The 19754-nt window shown below is 36.3% G+C and overlaps 1 protein-coding gene across 2 annotated transcripts in view; it reads left to right on the top strand.

The window, feature by feature from the left end:
- The window catches only part of LOC106880656 (fumarate hydratase, mitochondrial), a 62758-nt gene that overhangs the window by 31563 nt on the left and 11441 nt on the right, over window positions 1-19754 (top strand). For both annotated transcript variants that reach the window (XM_014930701.2, XM_014930700.2), the window contains exons 2-5: window positions 7808-7936; window positions 12115-12225; window positions 14189-14365; window positions 18835-18990. In XM_014930701.2, the coding sequence (XP_014786187.1) occupies window positions 7808-7936; window positions 12115-12225; window positions 14189-14365; window positions 18835-18990 (573 nt within the window). The remainder of the gene's footprint in view (window positions 1-7807; window positions 7937-12114; window positions 12226-14188; window positions 14366-18834; window positions 18991-19754) is intronic.

Here is a 19754-nt window from a genome sequence, read left to right as displayed (position 1 = left end):
TAATGCTCTTAAAAACATGTACATATTCTCTTCCTATATAGAACCGCTTACATTTTCTGTCGGTAGTTAAAATTATTTTAAAGCAGATATCTGATCCAATTATCAACATTGTTGAATGAATTTTCCTGAATAATAACAAACTCTTTGGAACTCAGATATGTTTTCTCCAAGTACTACCTTCCTTCACGAGGCCAGTGGAGTCATCTTTACATGTAGCATGCAAAATCGAGCCAGTGAGGAAGGCCCTATGCAGTCGCCCAAACTGCTAGAAATAGCAACCATTTCGCCCTCGAATCGCACCGTAACACCAAAAAATTTTTTTAAAAATGGTGGAATAATATGATCCTGTGTGCACTCTGTCTGAAAAATATGTTGGATAAAAATAATTACGGCTGGAATGATTTTAATTATAAATCTGCCTGCTTCATCAGGGTTGATTTGAAGCTAAACGTTTGCTAAATCAGACTGTGCTATTATAGATTTATTAGATTTAGCATGTCTTGGTTCCCGACTGAATGACTCTTATCCGAGATTTGTTTGGGCATCAAAAACTTTTTTATACTAGCACTAAACAATGATAGAACCAACAATTCCTGTAACAGGGATTTGCATAGGTCTATTCCTAGAAATACATGAAACTTCAGACGCAGGTTTCTTCTCCCAGTCAAAACCATTCCTATACACGCGCGCGCATGTATATATTCCTTAACAACACCGCTGCTTTAAAAATACGCACACACACACAAGTTTGGTACAACAAACAGGAGAAATAGAACTCAATACTTGCAAATATGTACATTTTAATTATCATAAAACTACAAGGCTTTGAGTCATTTTTGTAACTTTCTGCTAGTTAAAAATAATAGTATATATATAAAAAAGAAAGTGCGCGCGTGATGCTGTTTGTTGTTCGTCGAATGCACAGGGCTCGAAAGGCCCTCTGCATTCTTTCATGTCACCTGGTATATAAGAAATCGGCTAAAATACTTAGGTACTAGTGTACTTAAGTAAGTACACTAGTATATTTTTTAGCCTGGGTTACAGGTGGCACTATTTGAGTTCAGAACGCACAGAGGCAAAAGCAGCTGCACCAAAAGCGTCTTGTCCTATGCTGTATTTAATCATCACCTTAGACTGGTACTTTTATTTATTGACTCTGAAAGAATGAAAAGCAAAGTTGACCTTGGCAGGATTTGAACGCTGGAATAAATGCTCTAAAGTTTCTTAGCCATTACAGAATTGACTCTACTCATTTGATTCCAGTTTTACACATGAGCGCATGTATGTTGTTTGTAAATATATGTATATGGTGTGTCTGTGTGTTTATATATAGGTATCTGTGTGTATGTGTATAATATATAATATGTATATATATATGTGTGTGTGTGTATAATATATGTTATACATGAAAAATGACACTTGAAAATTTCAGCTTTTAATTGAAAAAATTTTTTACCACTCTACTTTCACTATTGAATACTCTATTAGTGTTTACATTCAAGTATTTACAGACACACATGTGCCTACATACACACACACACACGTTTCGTTTATTTGTGCTTATAATATTTTTACAGAATCATGTTTTTAGGCACAGTCACACTGTGTGTCACTTTCGGGCATCAAGTGTCTTGTCATGCAATTTTTGGTTGATTAAAACCACCTCTTGAGTGAAATCTGATGGATAGAAATTGTACTGGAGCTCATTGTCAGTATTTATGTCCTGTAACTTATGGTTCAATAAATAGAGATAAAAATAAGTATTGGAATTCATAATATTGACTAAATCCTTGAAGTGGTGGTCAAGCCTGGCGACAATCCAATGACTGAAGCCAGAGAATGTGTGTGTGTGTGTGTGAGTGTACACACACCATATATAACACAGACCAAATCATTAAAATAGAATTTTTAAAAATGCAGAATGGCAGGCTCTAACTTGGGGAATTTTATAAGTTATAAACAGGTTGTAGTAAAAAGGAAAAGGTGTAAGATGTATGTGTGTGTATGTTTTTCATTATACTTTTCAAAAAGTACACCTAACTATACTCAATATTAATATAAAGTAACCCTTTGATAGACCACAGTTGCTGGTTGCTGTGTAATGATTATTTACATTTAACTGTTCTAACCATAAATGCTATTTACAGTGAGTCAATCCTTTTGCAGTCTTGAGTTGTTGAAAGCACTTAGTCTGACTACTACATATCACTATTTTAACTAAATCCTTTTGTCAATATGAAATAACAGAGAATGAACCCAGCCTTAATTCATATGAGTTTGCTGCAGAGAAAATTTGGGGTTCTGCCAGCATGAGAGAAATTTGGTACCATGCCAAATCCTATTTGGCATTATTTTAGCATATTTATTGATTTATGTTAATATTGGATATCTCTTCAGAATATTGATTTCTTACATTGGCACAAGGCCAGAAATTTGCAGGGGAACTGTGTAGTCTAGTGAACCAATCCCTGTACATGACTCATGCTTATTTTCTTAACCTTGTAGAGGTGAAAGGCAAAAATTGTTTCCCCAGGAATTTGAACTCAAAACATAAGAAATAACCACTAAACTGTGTAATGCATTTAGTCCAGTTTTCTGTTGCCTCAACATCCACTACTCATTGTTTTCTGCTCTACCATATCTTTATATATATATATATATATATATATATATATATATAGTTTCATAATATTATCATCAACAAACGAAAATAAACATTTCATTGTAGGTTCTTACTCTCTTCACAAATGCAAGAGAATGAAAAAGCGGGAAGGAATGTGTTGGTGAAGTTTTTGATTTAGATGACTTTTATTTTGTTTTGTTTCTCAACACAGAATCTTATAGGTTTTTGCTTTAAATTTGACACAGGAGGAGAAACTTTTCTATACAGAAATATCTATATGCCTATGTGTGAGTGTGTGTATGTTTGTATTTAGGTGCAGTATGGTTGAATGGTCAAGAAGTTTGTTTTGCAATCACTATGTGGCATCTTAAGCAGTTGCCATTTTCTATAGCTTTGGGTTGACCAATTATATCTTATGAATGAAAATGGAGAGATGGAAACTGGAAAGAAAGTCATCCAATGAATTGTACCTGTAATTCAAAGGTACAACCTTGTCAAATGTGTCACTCTGATTCTGCATGAGAATTACATTAAGGGTACACTTGTCTGTGGAGTGCTCAACCACTTACTGATTCTTTGAGCAGAAAATCCACTTGATTGAATAACTGAATTCTCAGCATTGAAATCAATAGAGATCCATCCATCTTTTACTTGTTGCAGTCATTAGACTGTGGCCATACTGGAGCACCACTTTTAGTTGAATGAATCGACCCCAGTACTTTTTTTTGTTATTAAGCTTGGCACCGAACCACTAAGTTGTTATGGGGGCGTAAACACACCAACACCGATTGGCAAGCTGTGTAGTGGAGGACAGACACACACATATGTATGCATACACACACCATATTCACTCACAAGGTTTGGGTTGGCCCAAGGCTATAGTAGAAAATACTTGCTCAAAATGCCATGCAGTGGGACTGAACCAGAATCATGTGGTTGGGAAGCAAGCTTCTTACCTCACAGCTGCACTTGGCTTGAATAGAAAATCGATGACTACCTGTGAAACATGAACTCCCCATCTCTTGCAGTCATGACAGGAATCCTCACAACATACAATATATATACATACATTTACAGAAATATCTTAAGATTTGATTTGTGGTTTCCTATTGCTTTTATCATAAAGAAATAGCCTATTGTGTTTAGAGTTGGTTCTGTGAATTCTCTTTTACTCTTTTTCTAGAAAAAGTTCCAGTTAATTCTCTTCCATGCTATCCTTTAACTGCAATTAGGTTTCATGGGGTATGTCAGCATCCTACCTCTCCAAATGTACACTTATTGTACACTTTCTACATTCTTATTTAACCTTTTTGATACCAACCCACTCAAAACCACCTCTGCTTCTATGATACAAACTTCATGTTTAAAACGATCTAAATTAAAGCCTTTTAAAATTATGGTTGGGTAGGCGTGGCTGTGTGGCACCTTGGGCAAGTGTCGTCTACGATAGTCTCGGGTCGACCAAAGTTTTGTGAGTGGATTTGGTAGACAGAAACTGAAAGAAGCCTGTCATTATATATGTATATGTTTATGTGTGTGTCTTTGTGTTTGTTCCTTCCCCCATCACTTGACAACTGATGTTGGTGTGTTTACATCCCTGTAACTTAGCTTTTTGGCATAAGAAACTGATAGAATAAGTACCAGGCTTACAAAAAATAAATCCAAAGTATTGAATAACCTTATTTTCATTGCTTTTCCTTGTGTTCAGATAAAGGACCTGTAAGCTGAACCTTTTTTGTGTTACATATTTTCTGCCAACTCTAAGATTTAAACACTTCAGTATGCTTGTATAATGTTATCTCACTGGCAAACACAATCTATCAAGAAATCAATGAAGGAGGCTATACATCAGTTGCTTCCAATTCACAATCTGCAGACCCTCTTTAGGGTCCATAAAGACAATATCTGATATCCAGTTATAACTTTATGGATTTAATGATAGTCTCTCAAACTTGAGAAAGATAGTTGTGCAACTTCAGTCAGAAGTTACTGAACCTGCACAGATGATTTGTGTATAGTAATTCAAATGCTTGTGCTGCATATGAGCAATGTGAGATGAAGTGTTTTGCTCAAGAACACAATGCACTGCCTGGTCCAGGTATTGAACCATGATCATGAGTGCAACACCCTGACCACTAGTTACATACAATTACACTGTTAATACGATTTTTGTCCTAGGCAACTGTTATTTCCTATTTGCTTACCCCTAGAAACTATGTAAAATGGCTAATATTTCCTTCAAAACTTTGCTTTTCTTACATTTATTCATACTCCAAAGAATCCCTCTCAACACATGGCTGTGATGCTCCCCCACTGATCCTGATCAGAAATGCACATATTGTCAGTAACTAAGGGATATGCTCAAGTGGTTACGGTCAAGCAACTGACAAGCAAATCTGTGGTATTGAGTAGAATACCAATAGAATTGTTATAACGATATTTCTGCTTCAGCAACTCAGCACTGAATCTGTCTGAAATGTAATGGAAAATAGATCAGTTTCAAAACATTGATGTTCAGGTCACTAGAGCAAGGTTTGTAGGGAATAGCAGTCATTTTCTTTGGTTTCTAGGTAGAAGCCAAATAGGAAATAGCACTTGCTGGCCAAAGACAAAAAAAATTAAAATTTTGTTGCATAGTGTTAATCAGTTAAAGATACCTTCCAAGTGAGAAAATGAGTTTTCTTTAGTTAATAGAATTGATTTATTGAATAGTTCAACTTTTCTAAAGTCTGGTGGTAGAGCAGTGAGAAAATTCATTTGACTCTAGCTTTCAGATTACTCTGTCAAATTTAATGCTTATTTATTCACATTTTTAAAAATTAACCATGCATTCTCTTGTAGCTTTGAAATTTTGACGTCATCGTTGATTTTTAGAATGACTTTGCAGGGTGGGTGTGAGAGGCTAGATCTGGCAGGTTTGAACATAAAACAGGTAGAATATTTTGGCCTGGTATGGCTACTTTAAAAGCTAAAGGATTAAATAAAAGTAGCCCTTAGTAGTAATTTACATAGTCAGTCAACATGTTAGAAATAGTAGCAAAATCACCTCTAACCCTCTAGCATTTAGACTGGCCATATCTGGCCTCTGCTGGCACCTAAGGGCCTCTCACTCAGGATGAAAGATAGACTGTATGATGCATGTGTACGAACTACCATGCTCCACGGCAGTGAAACATGGGCCATGACTGCTGAGGACATGTGTAGGCTTGAAATGAATGAAGCTAGTATGATCTGTCAGATGTGTAATGTCAGTGTGCATACACGACAGAGTGTGCGCGCCCTGAGAGAAAAGTTGGACATTAGAAACATCAAATGTAGTGTGCAAGAGAGACAACTGCATTGGTATGGTCATGTGTTACATATGGATGAGGACAGCTGTGTGAGAAGGTGTCACACCCTAACTGTGGAAGAGGTAGACCCAGAAAGACATGGGATGAAGTGGTGAAGCATGACCTTCAAATGTTGGGCCTCACAGAGGCAATGACAGGAGACCGAGACCTTTGGAGATATGCTGTGATTGAGAAGATCTGGCAACTGAAGTGAGATCACAGTCATGGCCGATGCCAGTGTTGCATGTCAAGCCCATTTAAAAAGTACCCTTGATGCGTCAGGCAATATGATATGCTTGAGAAGACCTGTTGAGTCAAGTAAAACCAAATTCATAGCTGTAGCACGTAAAAAGCACCAGCCAAACGTGATCGATGTCAGGTCCATCTGACTGGCTCCCGTGCCAGTGGCACGTAAAAGGCACCATCTGTACGTGGTCAATGCCAGTGCCGGTGGCAAGTAAAATGCACTATCCAGATGTGATCAATGCCAGGGCCACTTGACTGGCTCCTGTGCCGGTGGCACGTAAAAGGCACCCACTACACTCTCAGAGTGGTTGGCATTACGAAAGGCATCCAGCTGTAGAAACATTGCCAGATCAGATTGGAACTTGGTGCAGCTGCTGGCTCTCCAGACCTCGGTCAAACCGTCCAACCCATGCCAGCATGGAAAACAGACATTTAAACGATGATGATGATGATATCCTGCCAAAATATTCTGCTTGTTTTATGCTAAAACTGGCCAGATCCAACCTTTCACACCTACCCTACAATGCTAATCTAAAAGTAAACAATCACATAAGCAAAATTTCATAGCTATGAAATAATGCAGACATTCAATCACATGAGTAAAATCTCATTGCTATGAGATAATGCAGATATTCAAATGCTGATAATGCAGGATTAATTCAAAACAATGTGGATAAATAAGCATTACATTCCACAGAGAATCTGAATGCTGAGAGTTCAAATTACTTGCTGTCTGAAAAAAGAAAGGTCACATTAGATGATGTAGTCTGAGATATGCAATGCCATGAGAGTAGGCTGGGCTGCTCATGGTTGGAAGGATTTTGGTAATAGGCCTTCTTGGTTAAGGCTAAACAATACACAAGGCATGGACAACTAAAATTAATTGAAAGTAATTTTTTGTTAGGCATGCCATTAAGAAAGCCCCATGGACTGCAGTTTGCTCATAACTGCAATAAACTATTGACACTTTGGTTGGTTTACCAATACTTTTAACCTGTCCAGCCACAGCTTGAAATAACAATGAAACTATTCTAAAAAAATTGTTTGAATAAAGATTTAGCATTCATGAAGAAGTGGAATTGTTTGGATGGATTGCATGGCCTATTGACACATACTGACTTACTGAGTGGCATATTGACTCATATTATTCAAGCCCCATTAGTCGGCACATTAGTTTTTGTGCTACAATTGATCAAACTAAAGTAAAAAAAACAATTACAATTGCCAATTAGACTATCCAACTACTGCAATTTATGCAAAAATAACTAAATTTCCATTAATACAACAACTGATGCTAAATATATATATATTGATTGGAAGGACAACAAAAGAAAGAAAGAGACCTTGATATTATGTAAATAGAAGAATTTATCTGTAAAAATATGTGACACTTTCAATGACCGGATAACTGAAGAGATGTTGGCATGGGTCCCCACCCCAGCATCCGAAACTCAGAGTTTTATCATGGCTACCGATTAAGTGTCACATATTTTACAGATATATATATATATATATAAAAAAAAAATTTGTTTCAAGATGGTTCTGAAATAATTTTCAGATGTCTTCTTGTATCATAAATATCTAAATTAACTATCGCTTCTCTTTTCAGCCTGGAGCTTCAAGATTGGAGACTGACAGTTTGGGGCCTGTGCCAGTCCCAAATGACAAACTCTATGGAGCTGTCACGGCACGCACTTTGATCAATTTCAACATTGGTGGTGAAACTGAAAAAATGCCGGTATGTAGAATTCTAGTATTCAGTCTTTCTTCAATGCAATGCTTTAAGATGTATGGGAAAACAAAATCCTTGGGTATCCTTACTTGATAAGATGTCACATAATAAAGAAGCCTTTATTTCTGTAAATTCTTTCATTATCAGTCTGTCTGAGACTGCACCTGCACCCATTTGAAGTGATGTGTATGGATGTAGACAGTTGCATACAGAAGTGCCGATCACTTAAAGTGGACGGAATTTGTAGAAGAGGGAAACCCAAGAAGACATGGTACAAAGTATTGAAGGCCAATCTCAAGACACTGAGCCTTACAAATGAGATGACAAAGGGCTGAGGTATCTGGTGGGTACCTTGCTATACTCAAGAAGATCTACCCACATTAGCAGAATTGATACTGGTGTTGATGCCACATAAAAAATAACCAGTACACTCTGTAAAGTGGTTGCTGCCAGAGCAAACAGTGGAGCCTGGTGTGGTCCCTGGCCTTACCAGCTCCTGTTAAACCATCCAACTCATTCCAGCAGGAAAAACAGAAGTTAAATGAGGATTTAAATTTAAATGAAAAAGGTCATTTTTGTGACTTGAATGATGAGAGATTTCAAAGTGTCTATTTGTGTGTGTTCTTTAGTTTTAGATGTCATGGTCAAGCTGGAGCATCATTGTGTAGTGTGCATGCGTATATTTTTGAGTAGTATTCCAAATAATTATGTCAATACACAAAGAAAGTTAAGTATTTTTTTTTTTTCTTGTGAAATCCTTGCTTGGTTATTTTGTAAATTGAGACACATAAACATTCTATTCTTATTAGAAATATAACTATGAAAAGGTAAAATATTTTAGTCAGTTGAATTTTACTATAAACTTTTAAAGAAAATTACTTGGTTTTTGTTTTAATCTTTTGGAATTTTTTTTTTTTTTTTTTTTTTTTTTTTTTTTTTTTTTTTTTTTTTTTGCTTGGTATAAAATGTAATAGAAGAAATAAGGCATTTTATTTTTTTAATTAACTGTGAACTTCTTTACATATAATTTAGTTGTGATTCTGAAGACTAACAAAAGGATTAAGAATAAATCCAGGAACAAGCAGTTGGAAAAATGAAAGAATGAGAAATAAAATAGATACAACAATCTGTTATAGGGGCACCTGTAAACACTTTATATTCTATCCTTTCTCTAGAAATTGAATTTAATGTACAGCTACTGAAATGCTCTTCAATTTTGCAGCACTCTTGTTGCATACAGCAGTGAGTTGTTCCTAACCTTCAGTATCTGTTTACAACTAGGTAGGCTGCAGTACTTGAGAGTTTACTCTTATAGTCATTGAAGCCAGTGACAGGGAACAAGCCATCAACTTTCTCGATGCTGACTATTAAACCATATTGAATCGATTATCAGCATTTTCCTCTCACCATTTTAGTGTATAACTCTTTTGCCCACCCATCTTATCCATTTCTATTCTAGATGGTACAAAAATGACGTACTCTGAGCGAATTCAATGGTGTAACATAATCCAAGGATAAGGTAATTAAGTATGAAGAAATCCAAGAAATAGGTACTCCAAATCAATGTTGGATCCAATCGCTTCAGCCACATAATGACACACATGCTTTTCTTGGACTATTCTTTTCTTTCTCTCCAGAGCCTTCCTCTTTCTAATGAAGAGCCATATTCAAAATGTCATCTTCAACCTCTTTTTTTTTTTCTATCTTAAACTATCAACCTAATACATTCATAGTGTATGTCCTTTTGACATTTATTGCTTTTGTTTTTATTATTTTGTCTATTCTAGAAGTCTATTCTGAAGTAATGTTAATGAATAAAATAAGGTTAAATTAATAAAGAACCAAGGAGGTAGAGAGTGGTAATAAGTGATGAACTTATTATTTTCCCAAAGTGAAATGAAATAGCTTTTTAATAAGAAAATGTAAGGAAAGAAGTCTTGAAATAAAACTTGGTTTGTATTTTATTTTGTCTGGGGAGTAATGACAATAATAATGCTGATTTAAAAAAAAAAATTTATGTTAGTAGTAAGCGTCAAAAACAGATTGTATGACAGTCAATCCTTTCTCAACATTGTTAATAACATCATTGAAGAAAACAGATGCAACCAGAAAAACTAAACCAAATAGAAAAGTTGTTTAGTTTCAAGTCAGTCTTGGTCGAGCAGTTTTGTGATCATCCTACCAAGAGTACCATGACATCTTTTCAAGTAGTGTCATGCAGGACAACATTATATAACGTGTTCTTCCCCTATTGAGAAAGTTGGAGTTAATTTAAGGAAGATTTAGCTGTTATTTCTAGCAGATTCATTGACTGCCTAGACATACCATCATTGACTCTATGTAGCAAAATAATAATTAATGAAAGTTGGCAAACGATTGACACTCGAGGGCTCATAGCAGCAATGTTAGTAACAAAGGCAATTTTTATTCATTATTCCTTGGTACAGAACTACTAATAGTAGTTGTAGTAAAAGTAACAGCATAATTTGTTTTCCTGGCATAACAACATTGGATACTATGTTGATTGTTTAAGTACATTATTTAAAACAGTAAAGAATAACTGATCATGAATTTTCATGAAGCCACTGTATGGTAGGAGATTACTATACCGGGTTTCTCGTATTGTTTAGATGTGTTGAAAAGGCATGGGCCTTTCACCTGACACTGTATTGATCCCACAAGTCCTTGGTTGATTGCCCTCTCTATTTTCCTGATTTTACTCCTATCTTCTGTTCCCCACATGTGAAAACACTTGGCTGGGAATCAGCATCAGTGATGATGTCATATCTGCTGTTGACTCTTTTGAGCAACAGGATGAAAGCTTCCTCACCAGTGGGATCCGAGCACTGCAGCATAGTTCCACAAGGGACACTATATTGAAAAATAAACCTCATTTGGTCACATTCTGTGAGAATATTACGGTCAGCCTATGAATTTTTCAGCTGACCCTTGTATATACAGTCCACTTTGGCTTGGTGATCACTAAATTACACAAACGGGCATGACTATATCTATTGTGTCTCACATCCATAGAAAGCTTGAGACATCTATTATGTCACACATCAATAGGAAGCTTGAAATCTTAGCTTTCAGTACCTGACAAGATATTGTGAGGGTGGGGGGGATATGACTGACTAAAACCTTTGAGAGTGATCCTGGACTAAAAGAATTTCTTACAGCATTGAACTGTACACTATTTACAACATGATCTCAGCTAGTGAATGTTAAAGTAATTGACTTTGTGCAGCTTCCTTATGGGTTGGCCAGTTAACAGTTCTCATAAATAAAGACTGGAACTGACTTTATAACCAATTCTGCTCAAGTTAAATTACAATTTATAGCTAAAGTAATAGTAATATTTGTTATGTACAGCAGAAGCAGTACTAGATTAAATTAGTAATTTGTGCATCATACTTAATGCAAATATATCATGGAAAGCTTAATTAACTGCAATTTTTGTCTGGAGGTAATATCTGTTCTGGACATACTGTGTTAAAAAAATACAAAATTATATTGGTAGCAGATGAAAATTGTCCACCAGTGATGACAAGAATGCTATGTGCTTCTAGCATTTCCACTACCACTACTCAACAATTTTCTTCTGCTACCAATTTAATTTTGTGTTATTCAATACAGCAAGTCCATAAAAGATATTATCTATAGTATCTCCAACTGAACACTGTAGTTAATTCAGCCTTCTGTGACGTATTTATATAAAATATGATACACAGATTGCTAATAGTAGTATATATTTTATGAAAAATAAAGAGAGCAACAGAAGCAGTATTAATACCAAAAGATAAAATATTCACCACTTAAAAGTAGATGTGTTAGTATACACAAATACTACATTTACCAAGAGAGAAAAAAATTTTCATGTGGGGGTTTTTTTGTGCATAAAAGCACATAGCTATTGCCAGTGGCAGACAATCACTGCTACTTCTGCTTCCAGGACCACCAGATCACATGATTTCAGCCTTTTTTTTTGGGCCTTGTCAGTGGCAGATACTTTGGCACTGGAAATAGCAGTTACTGCTGTGCTAGCGATATACATAGAAAAACAGAGCCAAATATATTTTATATTTCTTTTTCTTATTTTGTAATGTCAAAGTATTATTTTCTAAAATGATTATCTTATCCACATTATTATGAGATATGCTGAGTGATTGATTTTATACTTGCAGGTTCCACTTATCAAAGCTTTTGGTATTCTGAAGGCTGCAGCAGCCCAAGTGAATCAAGAGTATGACCTGGATCCCAAAATAGCTGAAGTAATAAAATCTGCTGCCATGGAAGTATGTTAGCTTTGTTGTATTTGGTCATTAGGACATAGTTTATTTACCTAGTGATGACACCATGTAACCAATTATATACATTTGAAAATAGTGCAAAAGATATAATTCTTGAATAGAATCAAGAATTTTCTATTCTCAAATTGAAAGTTGTGAAAATGCATGGCCTGGTGGTTGAGGTGTTGCACTCATGATTGCAAGATTGTGGTTTTGATTCCCAGACTGGACTGGGTAGTGCATTGTATTCTTGAGCAAAACACTTCTTTTCATCTTGCTCTGCGATCACTTTAACATTTGACATGTGGCATTACTATACACTTGTATTGGGCAATGTTGATTTGATGACAGAAGTGAGCTAATGTACAACACAAACATTTAATCAACAGAAACAAATCATCTGTGGAACAAATTGTTCAGCAAGAAATTGCAAAGCCCTAATCTGTCATCTATGACAGGTGAGTCTACCACAATTGAAAGTAACTGTTAAAAGTGTGTGTGTTTTTTTAAGTTTTGATATTTCTCTGAATGGTTAAATGGGCATGAAACTTATCAAAACTAATTTATTCATTCTTTAAAATATTCTCTTTTACATGTGACTAAAATTCAACTTGCCTTCATTTTTTAAAATCTTTTATCTATTATTATTATTATTATTATTATTATTATTATTATTATTATTATGGCAGCGAGCTGGCAGAATTATTAACATGCTGGGCAAAATGCTTAGCGGCATTTTGCTCATCACTATGTTCTGAGTTCAAATACTGCCATGGTCAACTTTGCCTTTCATCCTTTCAGGGTTGATAAATTAAGTACCAGTGAATCACTAGGGTCAATGTGAACGACAATCCCCCACCCTCAATATTTCAGGCCTTGTGCCTTTAGTAGAAAGGATTGTTATTATTATTATTATTATTATGGTGGCGGGCTGGAAGAATCGTTACCACACTGGGCAAAATGCTTAACAGCATTTCATCTATCTTCACATTTTGAGTTCAAATCCTGCCGACGTTGACTTTGCCTTTCTTCCTTTCAGTGTCAATAAAATAAGTACCAGTGAAACACTGGGGTCGATGTAATTGACTTCCAGTTACACACTGGAATTGATGTAATCGACTAGCCCCCATCCCCAAAATTTCAGGCCTTGTACTTATGGTAGAAAGGATTATTATTATTATTATTATTACTTTTACTACTTAAGTGCAGTTAGCAATATAATACATGTTTCTTCACATTACAAAATTAAAACAGAGTACCTCATCTTTTCAAAAACTGTGTCATGAATATTAATTATGTGTTTGTCATCTTCTTCATTGTTAATATCTATATCATATCTTGTCATGAGAAGTTTAATAAGGAATACCCAGGGATTGGATCTCCAACAATAATCTACCTTTAACATGACACTAGGAAGGAAGGTAAAAAAACAACAAATATTTCTCAGTCTAACTACACTAGTCATAGTTATGTATATGTAAGGCTGTAAGGCAACGAGCTGGCAGAATCGTTAGCATGCCAGGTGAAATGCTTAGTAGCATTTTGACCATCTTTACATTATGAGTTCAAATTCTATTGAGATTGACTTTGCCTTTCTTCTATTCAGAGTCAATAAAATAAATACCAGTTGAGCACTGGGGTGGATGTAATTGACTTAACTACCCCTGTATATGAATAAAAGAAAAAAACTGCATCTCTCTGTCAAGCCAGTGTGGCAGGGTAGGCTCATCAAACCAGTATGATCTCAAGCTAAAATTCATGGCCTCTACATCAGACCATGATTGATGGAGAGAACATGCTGAGGCCCTCATCTTGCAGTGGACTGAACATGGGCAGTCCAATCCAATCCAAGGTTTCTCCATTTAGCCATATTTACTTGCACTTGCATGCGTAGACACACACACATACAATAGGCCATTTTTTTTAGTTAATCTAATGTTTGATTTCATTTTTCTTTATTTCTGTTCAGGTGAGTTCTGGTGAACTTATGGACCATTTCCCTCTTGTCGTGTGGCAGACAGGTTCTGGCACACAGACAAATATGAATGTCAATGAAGTGATTAGCAACCGAGCCATTCAGTTACTTGGTGGTCAGCTTGGCAGCAAGGACCCTGTGCATCCAAATGATCATGTAAATATGAGCCAAGTAAGTGTCATTTATCTTATCTCTCTTTACTCTCTTTTATTCTTTTACTTGTTTCAATAATTTGACTGCGGCCATGCTGGAGCACCGCCTTTACTCGAGCAAATCGACCCCAGGACTTATTCTTTGTAAGCCTAGTACTTATTCTATCGGTCTCTTTTGTGAAACCGCTAAGTGACGGGGACGTAAACACACCAGCATCCGTTGTCAAGCGATGTTGGGGGGACAAACACAGACACACATACGCATATATATATATACATATATACGACGGGCTTCTTTCAGTTTCCGTCTACCAAATCCACTCACAAGGCTTTGGTCGGCCCAAGGCTATAGTAGAAGACACTTGCCCAAGGTGCCACGCAGTGGGACTGAACCCGGAACCATGTGTTTGATAAGCAAGCTACTTACCACACAGCCACTCCTGCGCCTAGGTAGATTTTTTTTTTTTTTTTTTGTGAAGAGAGTTGGAGCAAGAGTTTGTCTTTTACTGGTACCTATTGACCTTCCAGAAGAACAAAAAATAAGATATCCTCACATTATTTTTCCATGCAGAAATATAAATATAAACAGGATAATTTAAAGCATTGACACCTTTTTCAAGTACAAATTAAAATAAACTTAAAGGAAGTTAAAGTAAACTTGAATCAAATTAAAACATCTTGAAATAAATTAATCTTGCAGTAAATTAACCCTTTAGTATTTAAACTGGCCGTATCTGGCCCAAAATTTTCTACATGTTTTATGTTTAAAGTGGTCAGATCTGGCTCCCCACAATACCTAACAATGTCATTGTAAAAATATAGTCACATCATTGAAATCTCAAAGCTGCAAGATAATGCATTATTAATTTTTTTTTAATGTGAATAAATAAGCATTACATTTGGCAGAATAATCTGAATGCTCAAGGGTCAAATCTTTTTTTTTTCTAATTAGATGATGGCATCTAACCTTATTTCCAATGCTTTTATATAATGAATAATAAATAAACAGTACACACACACACACACACACACATGTTTTAAGTGCAGGCTTTTTGTATGGTCCTCCACTTGTTTCCCTGATTAAAACCTATTATTACTTTGAGATTCACTTTCATCATCCACAAGTAAGCACTTTATTGTAGGTATATGTTGTGACAGGCAACACTTTTTTGGCAGCCATCAAACTGTTGAGAATTATCTGTTTTGGAAATACAATAGGCAATTACTTTGGTTATAAATAGACATTCCTCCTCATCATCATCATTTAAAATCTGCCTTCCATGCTAGCTTGAGTGGGATGGTTTGACAAGAGCCAGCTAGGGAGAAGCCTGCACCAGACTTCTGTGACTATTTTGGCAGGATTTTTACAGTTGGGTGCCCTTCCTAACACTAACGACTCAGCAGAGTGGACTTAGTACATCATTTTACGTGGCACAAGCACTGGTGAGGTCAGTTTTGGCAAGGTTTTTACAGCTGGATGCCTTTCCAAACACCAACCAATTTACAGTGTGGACTGGATGCTTTTAAGTGGCACCTACACTGACAGGGTCACCAATTACTTGCAAGACAAAAAAAAAAATAAAACTTTCAAGAGGGGAGGGGTTATTGGAGGAGGTGGTTTTGTGTTGGATGATGAAAGGTTATAGTGAGACAGAGAGACAGACACAGGTGCCTTGCTGTAGAGGAAGGTGTAGAGGTGTCTTGCTGTAGAGATATCAGGAATAAAGACAGAAACAGGTGTGCTTCCACAAAGGAGATACATGGTTACCCAACCTGAGGAAAGTGCAGGAGAAGGAGAGAGTGAGTGAGAGACAGCAGGATAGAGATGGTAGCAAAATGTCCCCTAAAATTACTGGCCCTGTGCCAAAATTGAAACCAATATTTGTTCTGGCTCTCTATATTCAGGGCTGATTTTGTTTTTCATCCTTTTGGCATTGATAAAGTACCAGTCTTGTACTGAAGTCAGTGTAATAAACCATCTTCAAAAGACAAAACAGTGTAAGGAAGCACACTGTGACCAGTGGTGCATAACAACATCTAATAGTCTGGTCCTCACCCTTTGCAGTTAAGTCCACTTTGTGATTTCTGCAATGCCCTGTCATGTCTCCACTTGTATTAGCCTTCTCCCTGTGCTCTTGAGCATCTGGGCAAAATACAGTACAAGGTCCAAAGAGTTGCTCCACACTACTTGCTAGAGGGGTCTCAATACAGTGTATGTATTTGTGTGTGTATGAATATATATATATATATATATATATATATATATGTATGTGTGTGTGCGTGTGCTGGTGGCATGTTAAAAGCACCATCCAAATGTGATTGATGCCAGGGTCGCCTGACTGGTTCCCATGGCGGTGACACATAAAAAGCACCATCCGAACATGGCCAATGCCAGGCCCACCTGACCGGCTCCTGTGCCGAAGGCACATAAAAAGCATCCACTATACTCTCAGAGTGATTGGCACTAGGAAGGGCATCCAACTGTCGAAACATTGCCAGATCAGGTTGGAGACTGGTGCAGCCGCTGACTTTCCAGTCCTCAGTCAAACTATCCAACCCATGCCAGCATGAAAAAACGGATGTTAAATGATGATGATGATATATAAACTGGCACTCCAGTGGTTATGACAATGAGGGTTCCAGTTGATCCAATCAACGGAACAGTTTGCTCATGAAATTAACGTGCAAATAGTTGAGCACTCTACAGACATGTATACCCTTCACGTATTTCCAGGGAGATTCAGCGTGACACAGAAAGTGACAAAGCTGGCTCTTTGAATTACAAGTACAACTCATTTTTGTCAACTGAGTGGACTGGGGTAACGTGAAATAAAGTGTCTTACTGGAGGACATAACGTGCCACTGGAATTGAACTCATGTCCTTATGATCATGAACTGAAAACCACTCAGCACACACACACAACAGACTTCCACACAGTTACCATCTACTAAATTCTTCCACATGTCATTGGTTGGTTTGTGTCTATATTAGAAGAGGTGCTGTGTAGCAGGACTGAATCTAAAACCATGTGGTTGTAAAGTAAGCTTCTTAATCACACAGTCAAGACTATACCTTTATAGAGTAATGTTTAAAACTCAATTAAATACCAGCAATGAGGACTCACAGCTCTATCTAGAACAGACATAGAAAATGTTTTTTTCGAAATCATGATTGAACCAAATTCGATGACTGGCACCTGTGCCAGAGGAGCGCGCTAAGAGCACTGTCCGAGCGTGATCATTGCCAGAGCAGCTGTCTGGCTTCCATGCCAGTGGCACGTAAATAGCACCATTTGAGCGTGATCGTTACCAGCGTTGCCTTCCTGGCACTTGTGCCGGTGGAACGTGAAAAGACATTCGTGCGAGGTTGTTGTCAGTGCCGCTGGACTGGCTCTTATGCAGGTGGCACGTAAAAAACACCATTTTGAGCGTGGCCGTTGCCAGTACCGCCTGACTGGCCCTCGTGCCGGTGGAACGTAAAAGCACCCACTAGACTCTTGGAGTGGTTGGCGTTAGGTAGGGCATCCAGCTGTAGAAACTCTGCCAGATCAAATTGGAGCCTGGTTCGCCAGTCCTCAGTCAAATCGTCCAACCCTTGCTAGCATGGAAGGTGGATGTTAAATGATGATGATGGAATAAAAAAAAAATTTGAAAATATGAATTCATAATCTATACCAGTGGTTTTCAACCAGGGTCCATATGGCCCTTGGGTGGGGTCCATATAAGATTTTGTTAAATTTATTTGCAATAAATTTGTTATACTTTCACAATTCACAAAATATTTTTTTTTTTTAAACAATTCCTAATAATATTTAATTATAAAAATATCATTTTTTAAACATTGAATTGCTGGGAGAGTCCACCCGAGTAAAATAGGAATCAAAGGAGTCCATTGGTAAAAAATGATTGAGAACTGCTGATCTATACAATAACCAACCAACAATTTAACCATTCTTTTTCTAATTGATGTAATTTTCTCATAATCTAACAAAAAGAAAAATATCTTTTAATCAAGTGTTCCTGTATAAGGTACTAAATACAAGAAAACCGGTCAAGAAGAGACTTCCATATTTTTTATATTCTTATTTATTTGCTTAACCCTTTAGCATTTAAACTGGCTATATCTGTCCCAAATGTTCTACCTGTGTTATACTCCAACCAACCAGATCCAGCCTATCACACTTACTCTTTAATGCAATTGTAAAATATACAACCATATCATCAAAATTTCGAAGTCACAAAATAATGCCTGATTAATTGAAAGCAATGTGAATGTAAAAGCATTACGTTTGACTGGATAATCTGAATGCTAAAGTGTTAAATGCCACACCGGTCTTCAATGTGTTTACATGTTACATGTCACTCTGAGAAAAACAACTCAAGAGCTTTGATATTGGGGTCATTCGCTTATGTTTTGTGATCAAGCATGTTTATTGTCCTTTCTATATCTTACATTGTGACAATTAATTGTTTATTCATGTATTACAGAGTTCCAATGATACATTTCCGACTGCAATGCACATAGCTGTTGCTGCTGAAATCCACCAGCATTTATTACCTGCCCTTCATAAATTACATGAATCTCTCAAAAACAAATCTAATGAGTTTATGGACATTATCAAAGTAGGACGTACACACACGCAAGTAAGTTATATACCAATAATTTTATCCATGTACATTGCATATATATATATAAAGAATAAAAAGTTTTGAATGGTACAACAATGCACTATAATACAAAAAAATGGACTATATACTTGTAATTTAGTTATCTATTTCGAAATACAATTCCTTCTTCAGATCATCGGACTATAGATAACTAAATTACAACAATTATATAATCCATTTTTTTGTATTATAGTGCATTGTTGTACCATTCAAAACGTTTTATTCTTTACAAACAATACACAATGCTTCAAGCAAACTACAATACTCTGTTATATATATATAGGAGAATTCACGAAAAAACAACAGACGAAGACAGGTGGTGTAAACAACAAATGGATGTATTAGTATAACGCTCAGGAATAGAGAAAGTCTTTAATGTTTCGAGCTTACGCTCTTCAACAGAAAGAAACAAGGAGAGAAAAAAAATATGTGTAGTGGTCAGCGATCTATCATATATATATATATGATGATTGCTTCATCTTGACAGATGATAGCCTTCCCATCAGCACAACACAATCCCTCTGTTGATGAGCCCTCAGATGGCTTTTAAGACTAGCTCCTGACTGACAGGGTTTAAGACACAAGTGACAGATATTATTCATCTTTGCCCTTTAGAATCTGAATCTGAAGGAATGTTTTTATGAACTAGCATATGTCTTTTAAGTCCAGATATTGTTTAGCAAGTTTTGTGATATTTGACAATTACACGTATATATATATATATATATATATATATATAT

This window comes from Octopus bimaculoides, chromosome 14 (assembly GCF_001194135.2).
Source record: "Octopus bimaculoides isolate UCB-OBI-ISO-001 chromosome 14, ASM119413v2, whole genome shotgun sequence".
Classification (NCBI taxonomy): Eukaryota; Metazoa; Mollusca; class Cephalopoda; order Octopoda; family Octopodidae; genus Octopus; species Octopus bimaculoides.
The sequence above is the reverse complement of the archived record's forward strand: the minus strand, read 5'-3'. Positions and strand labels throughout refer to the sequence as shown.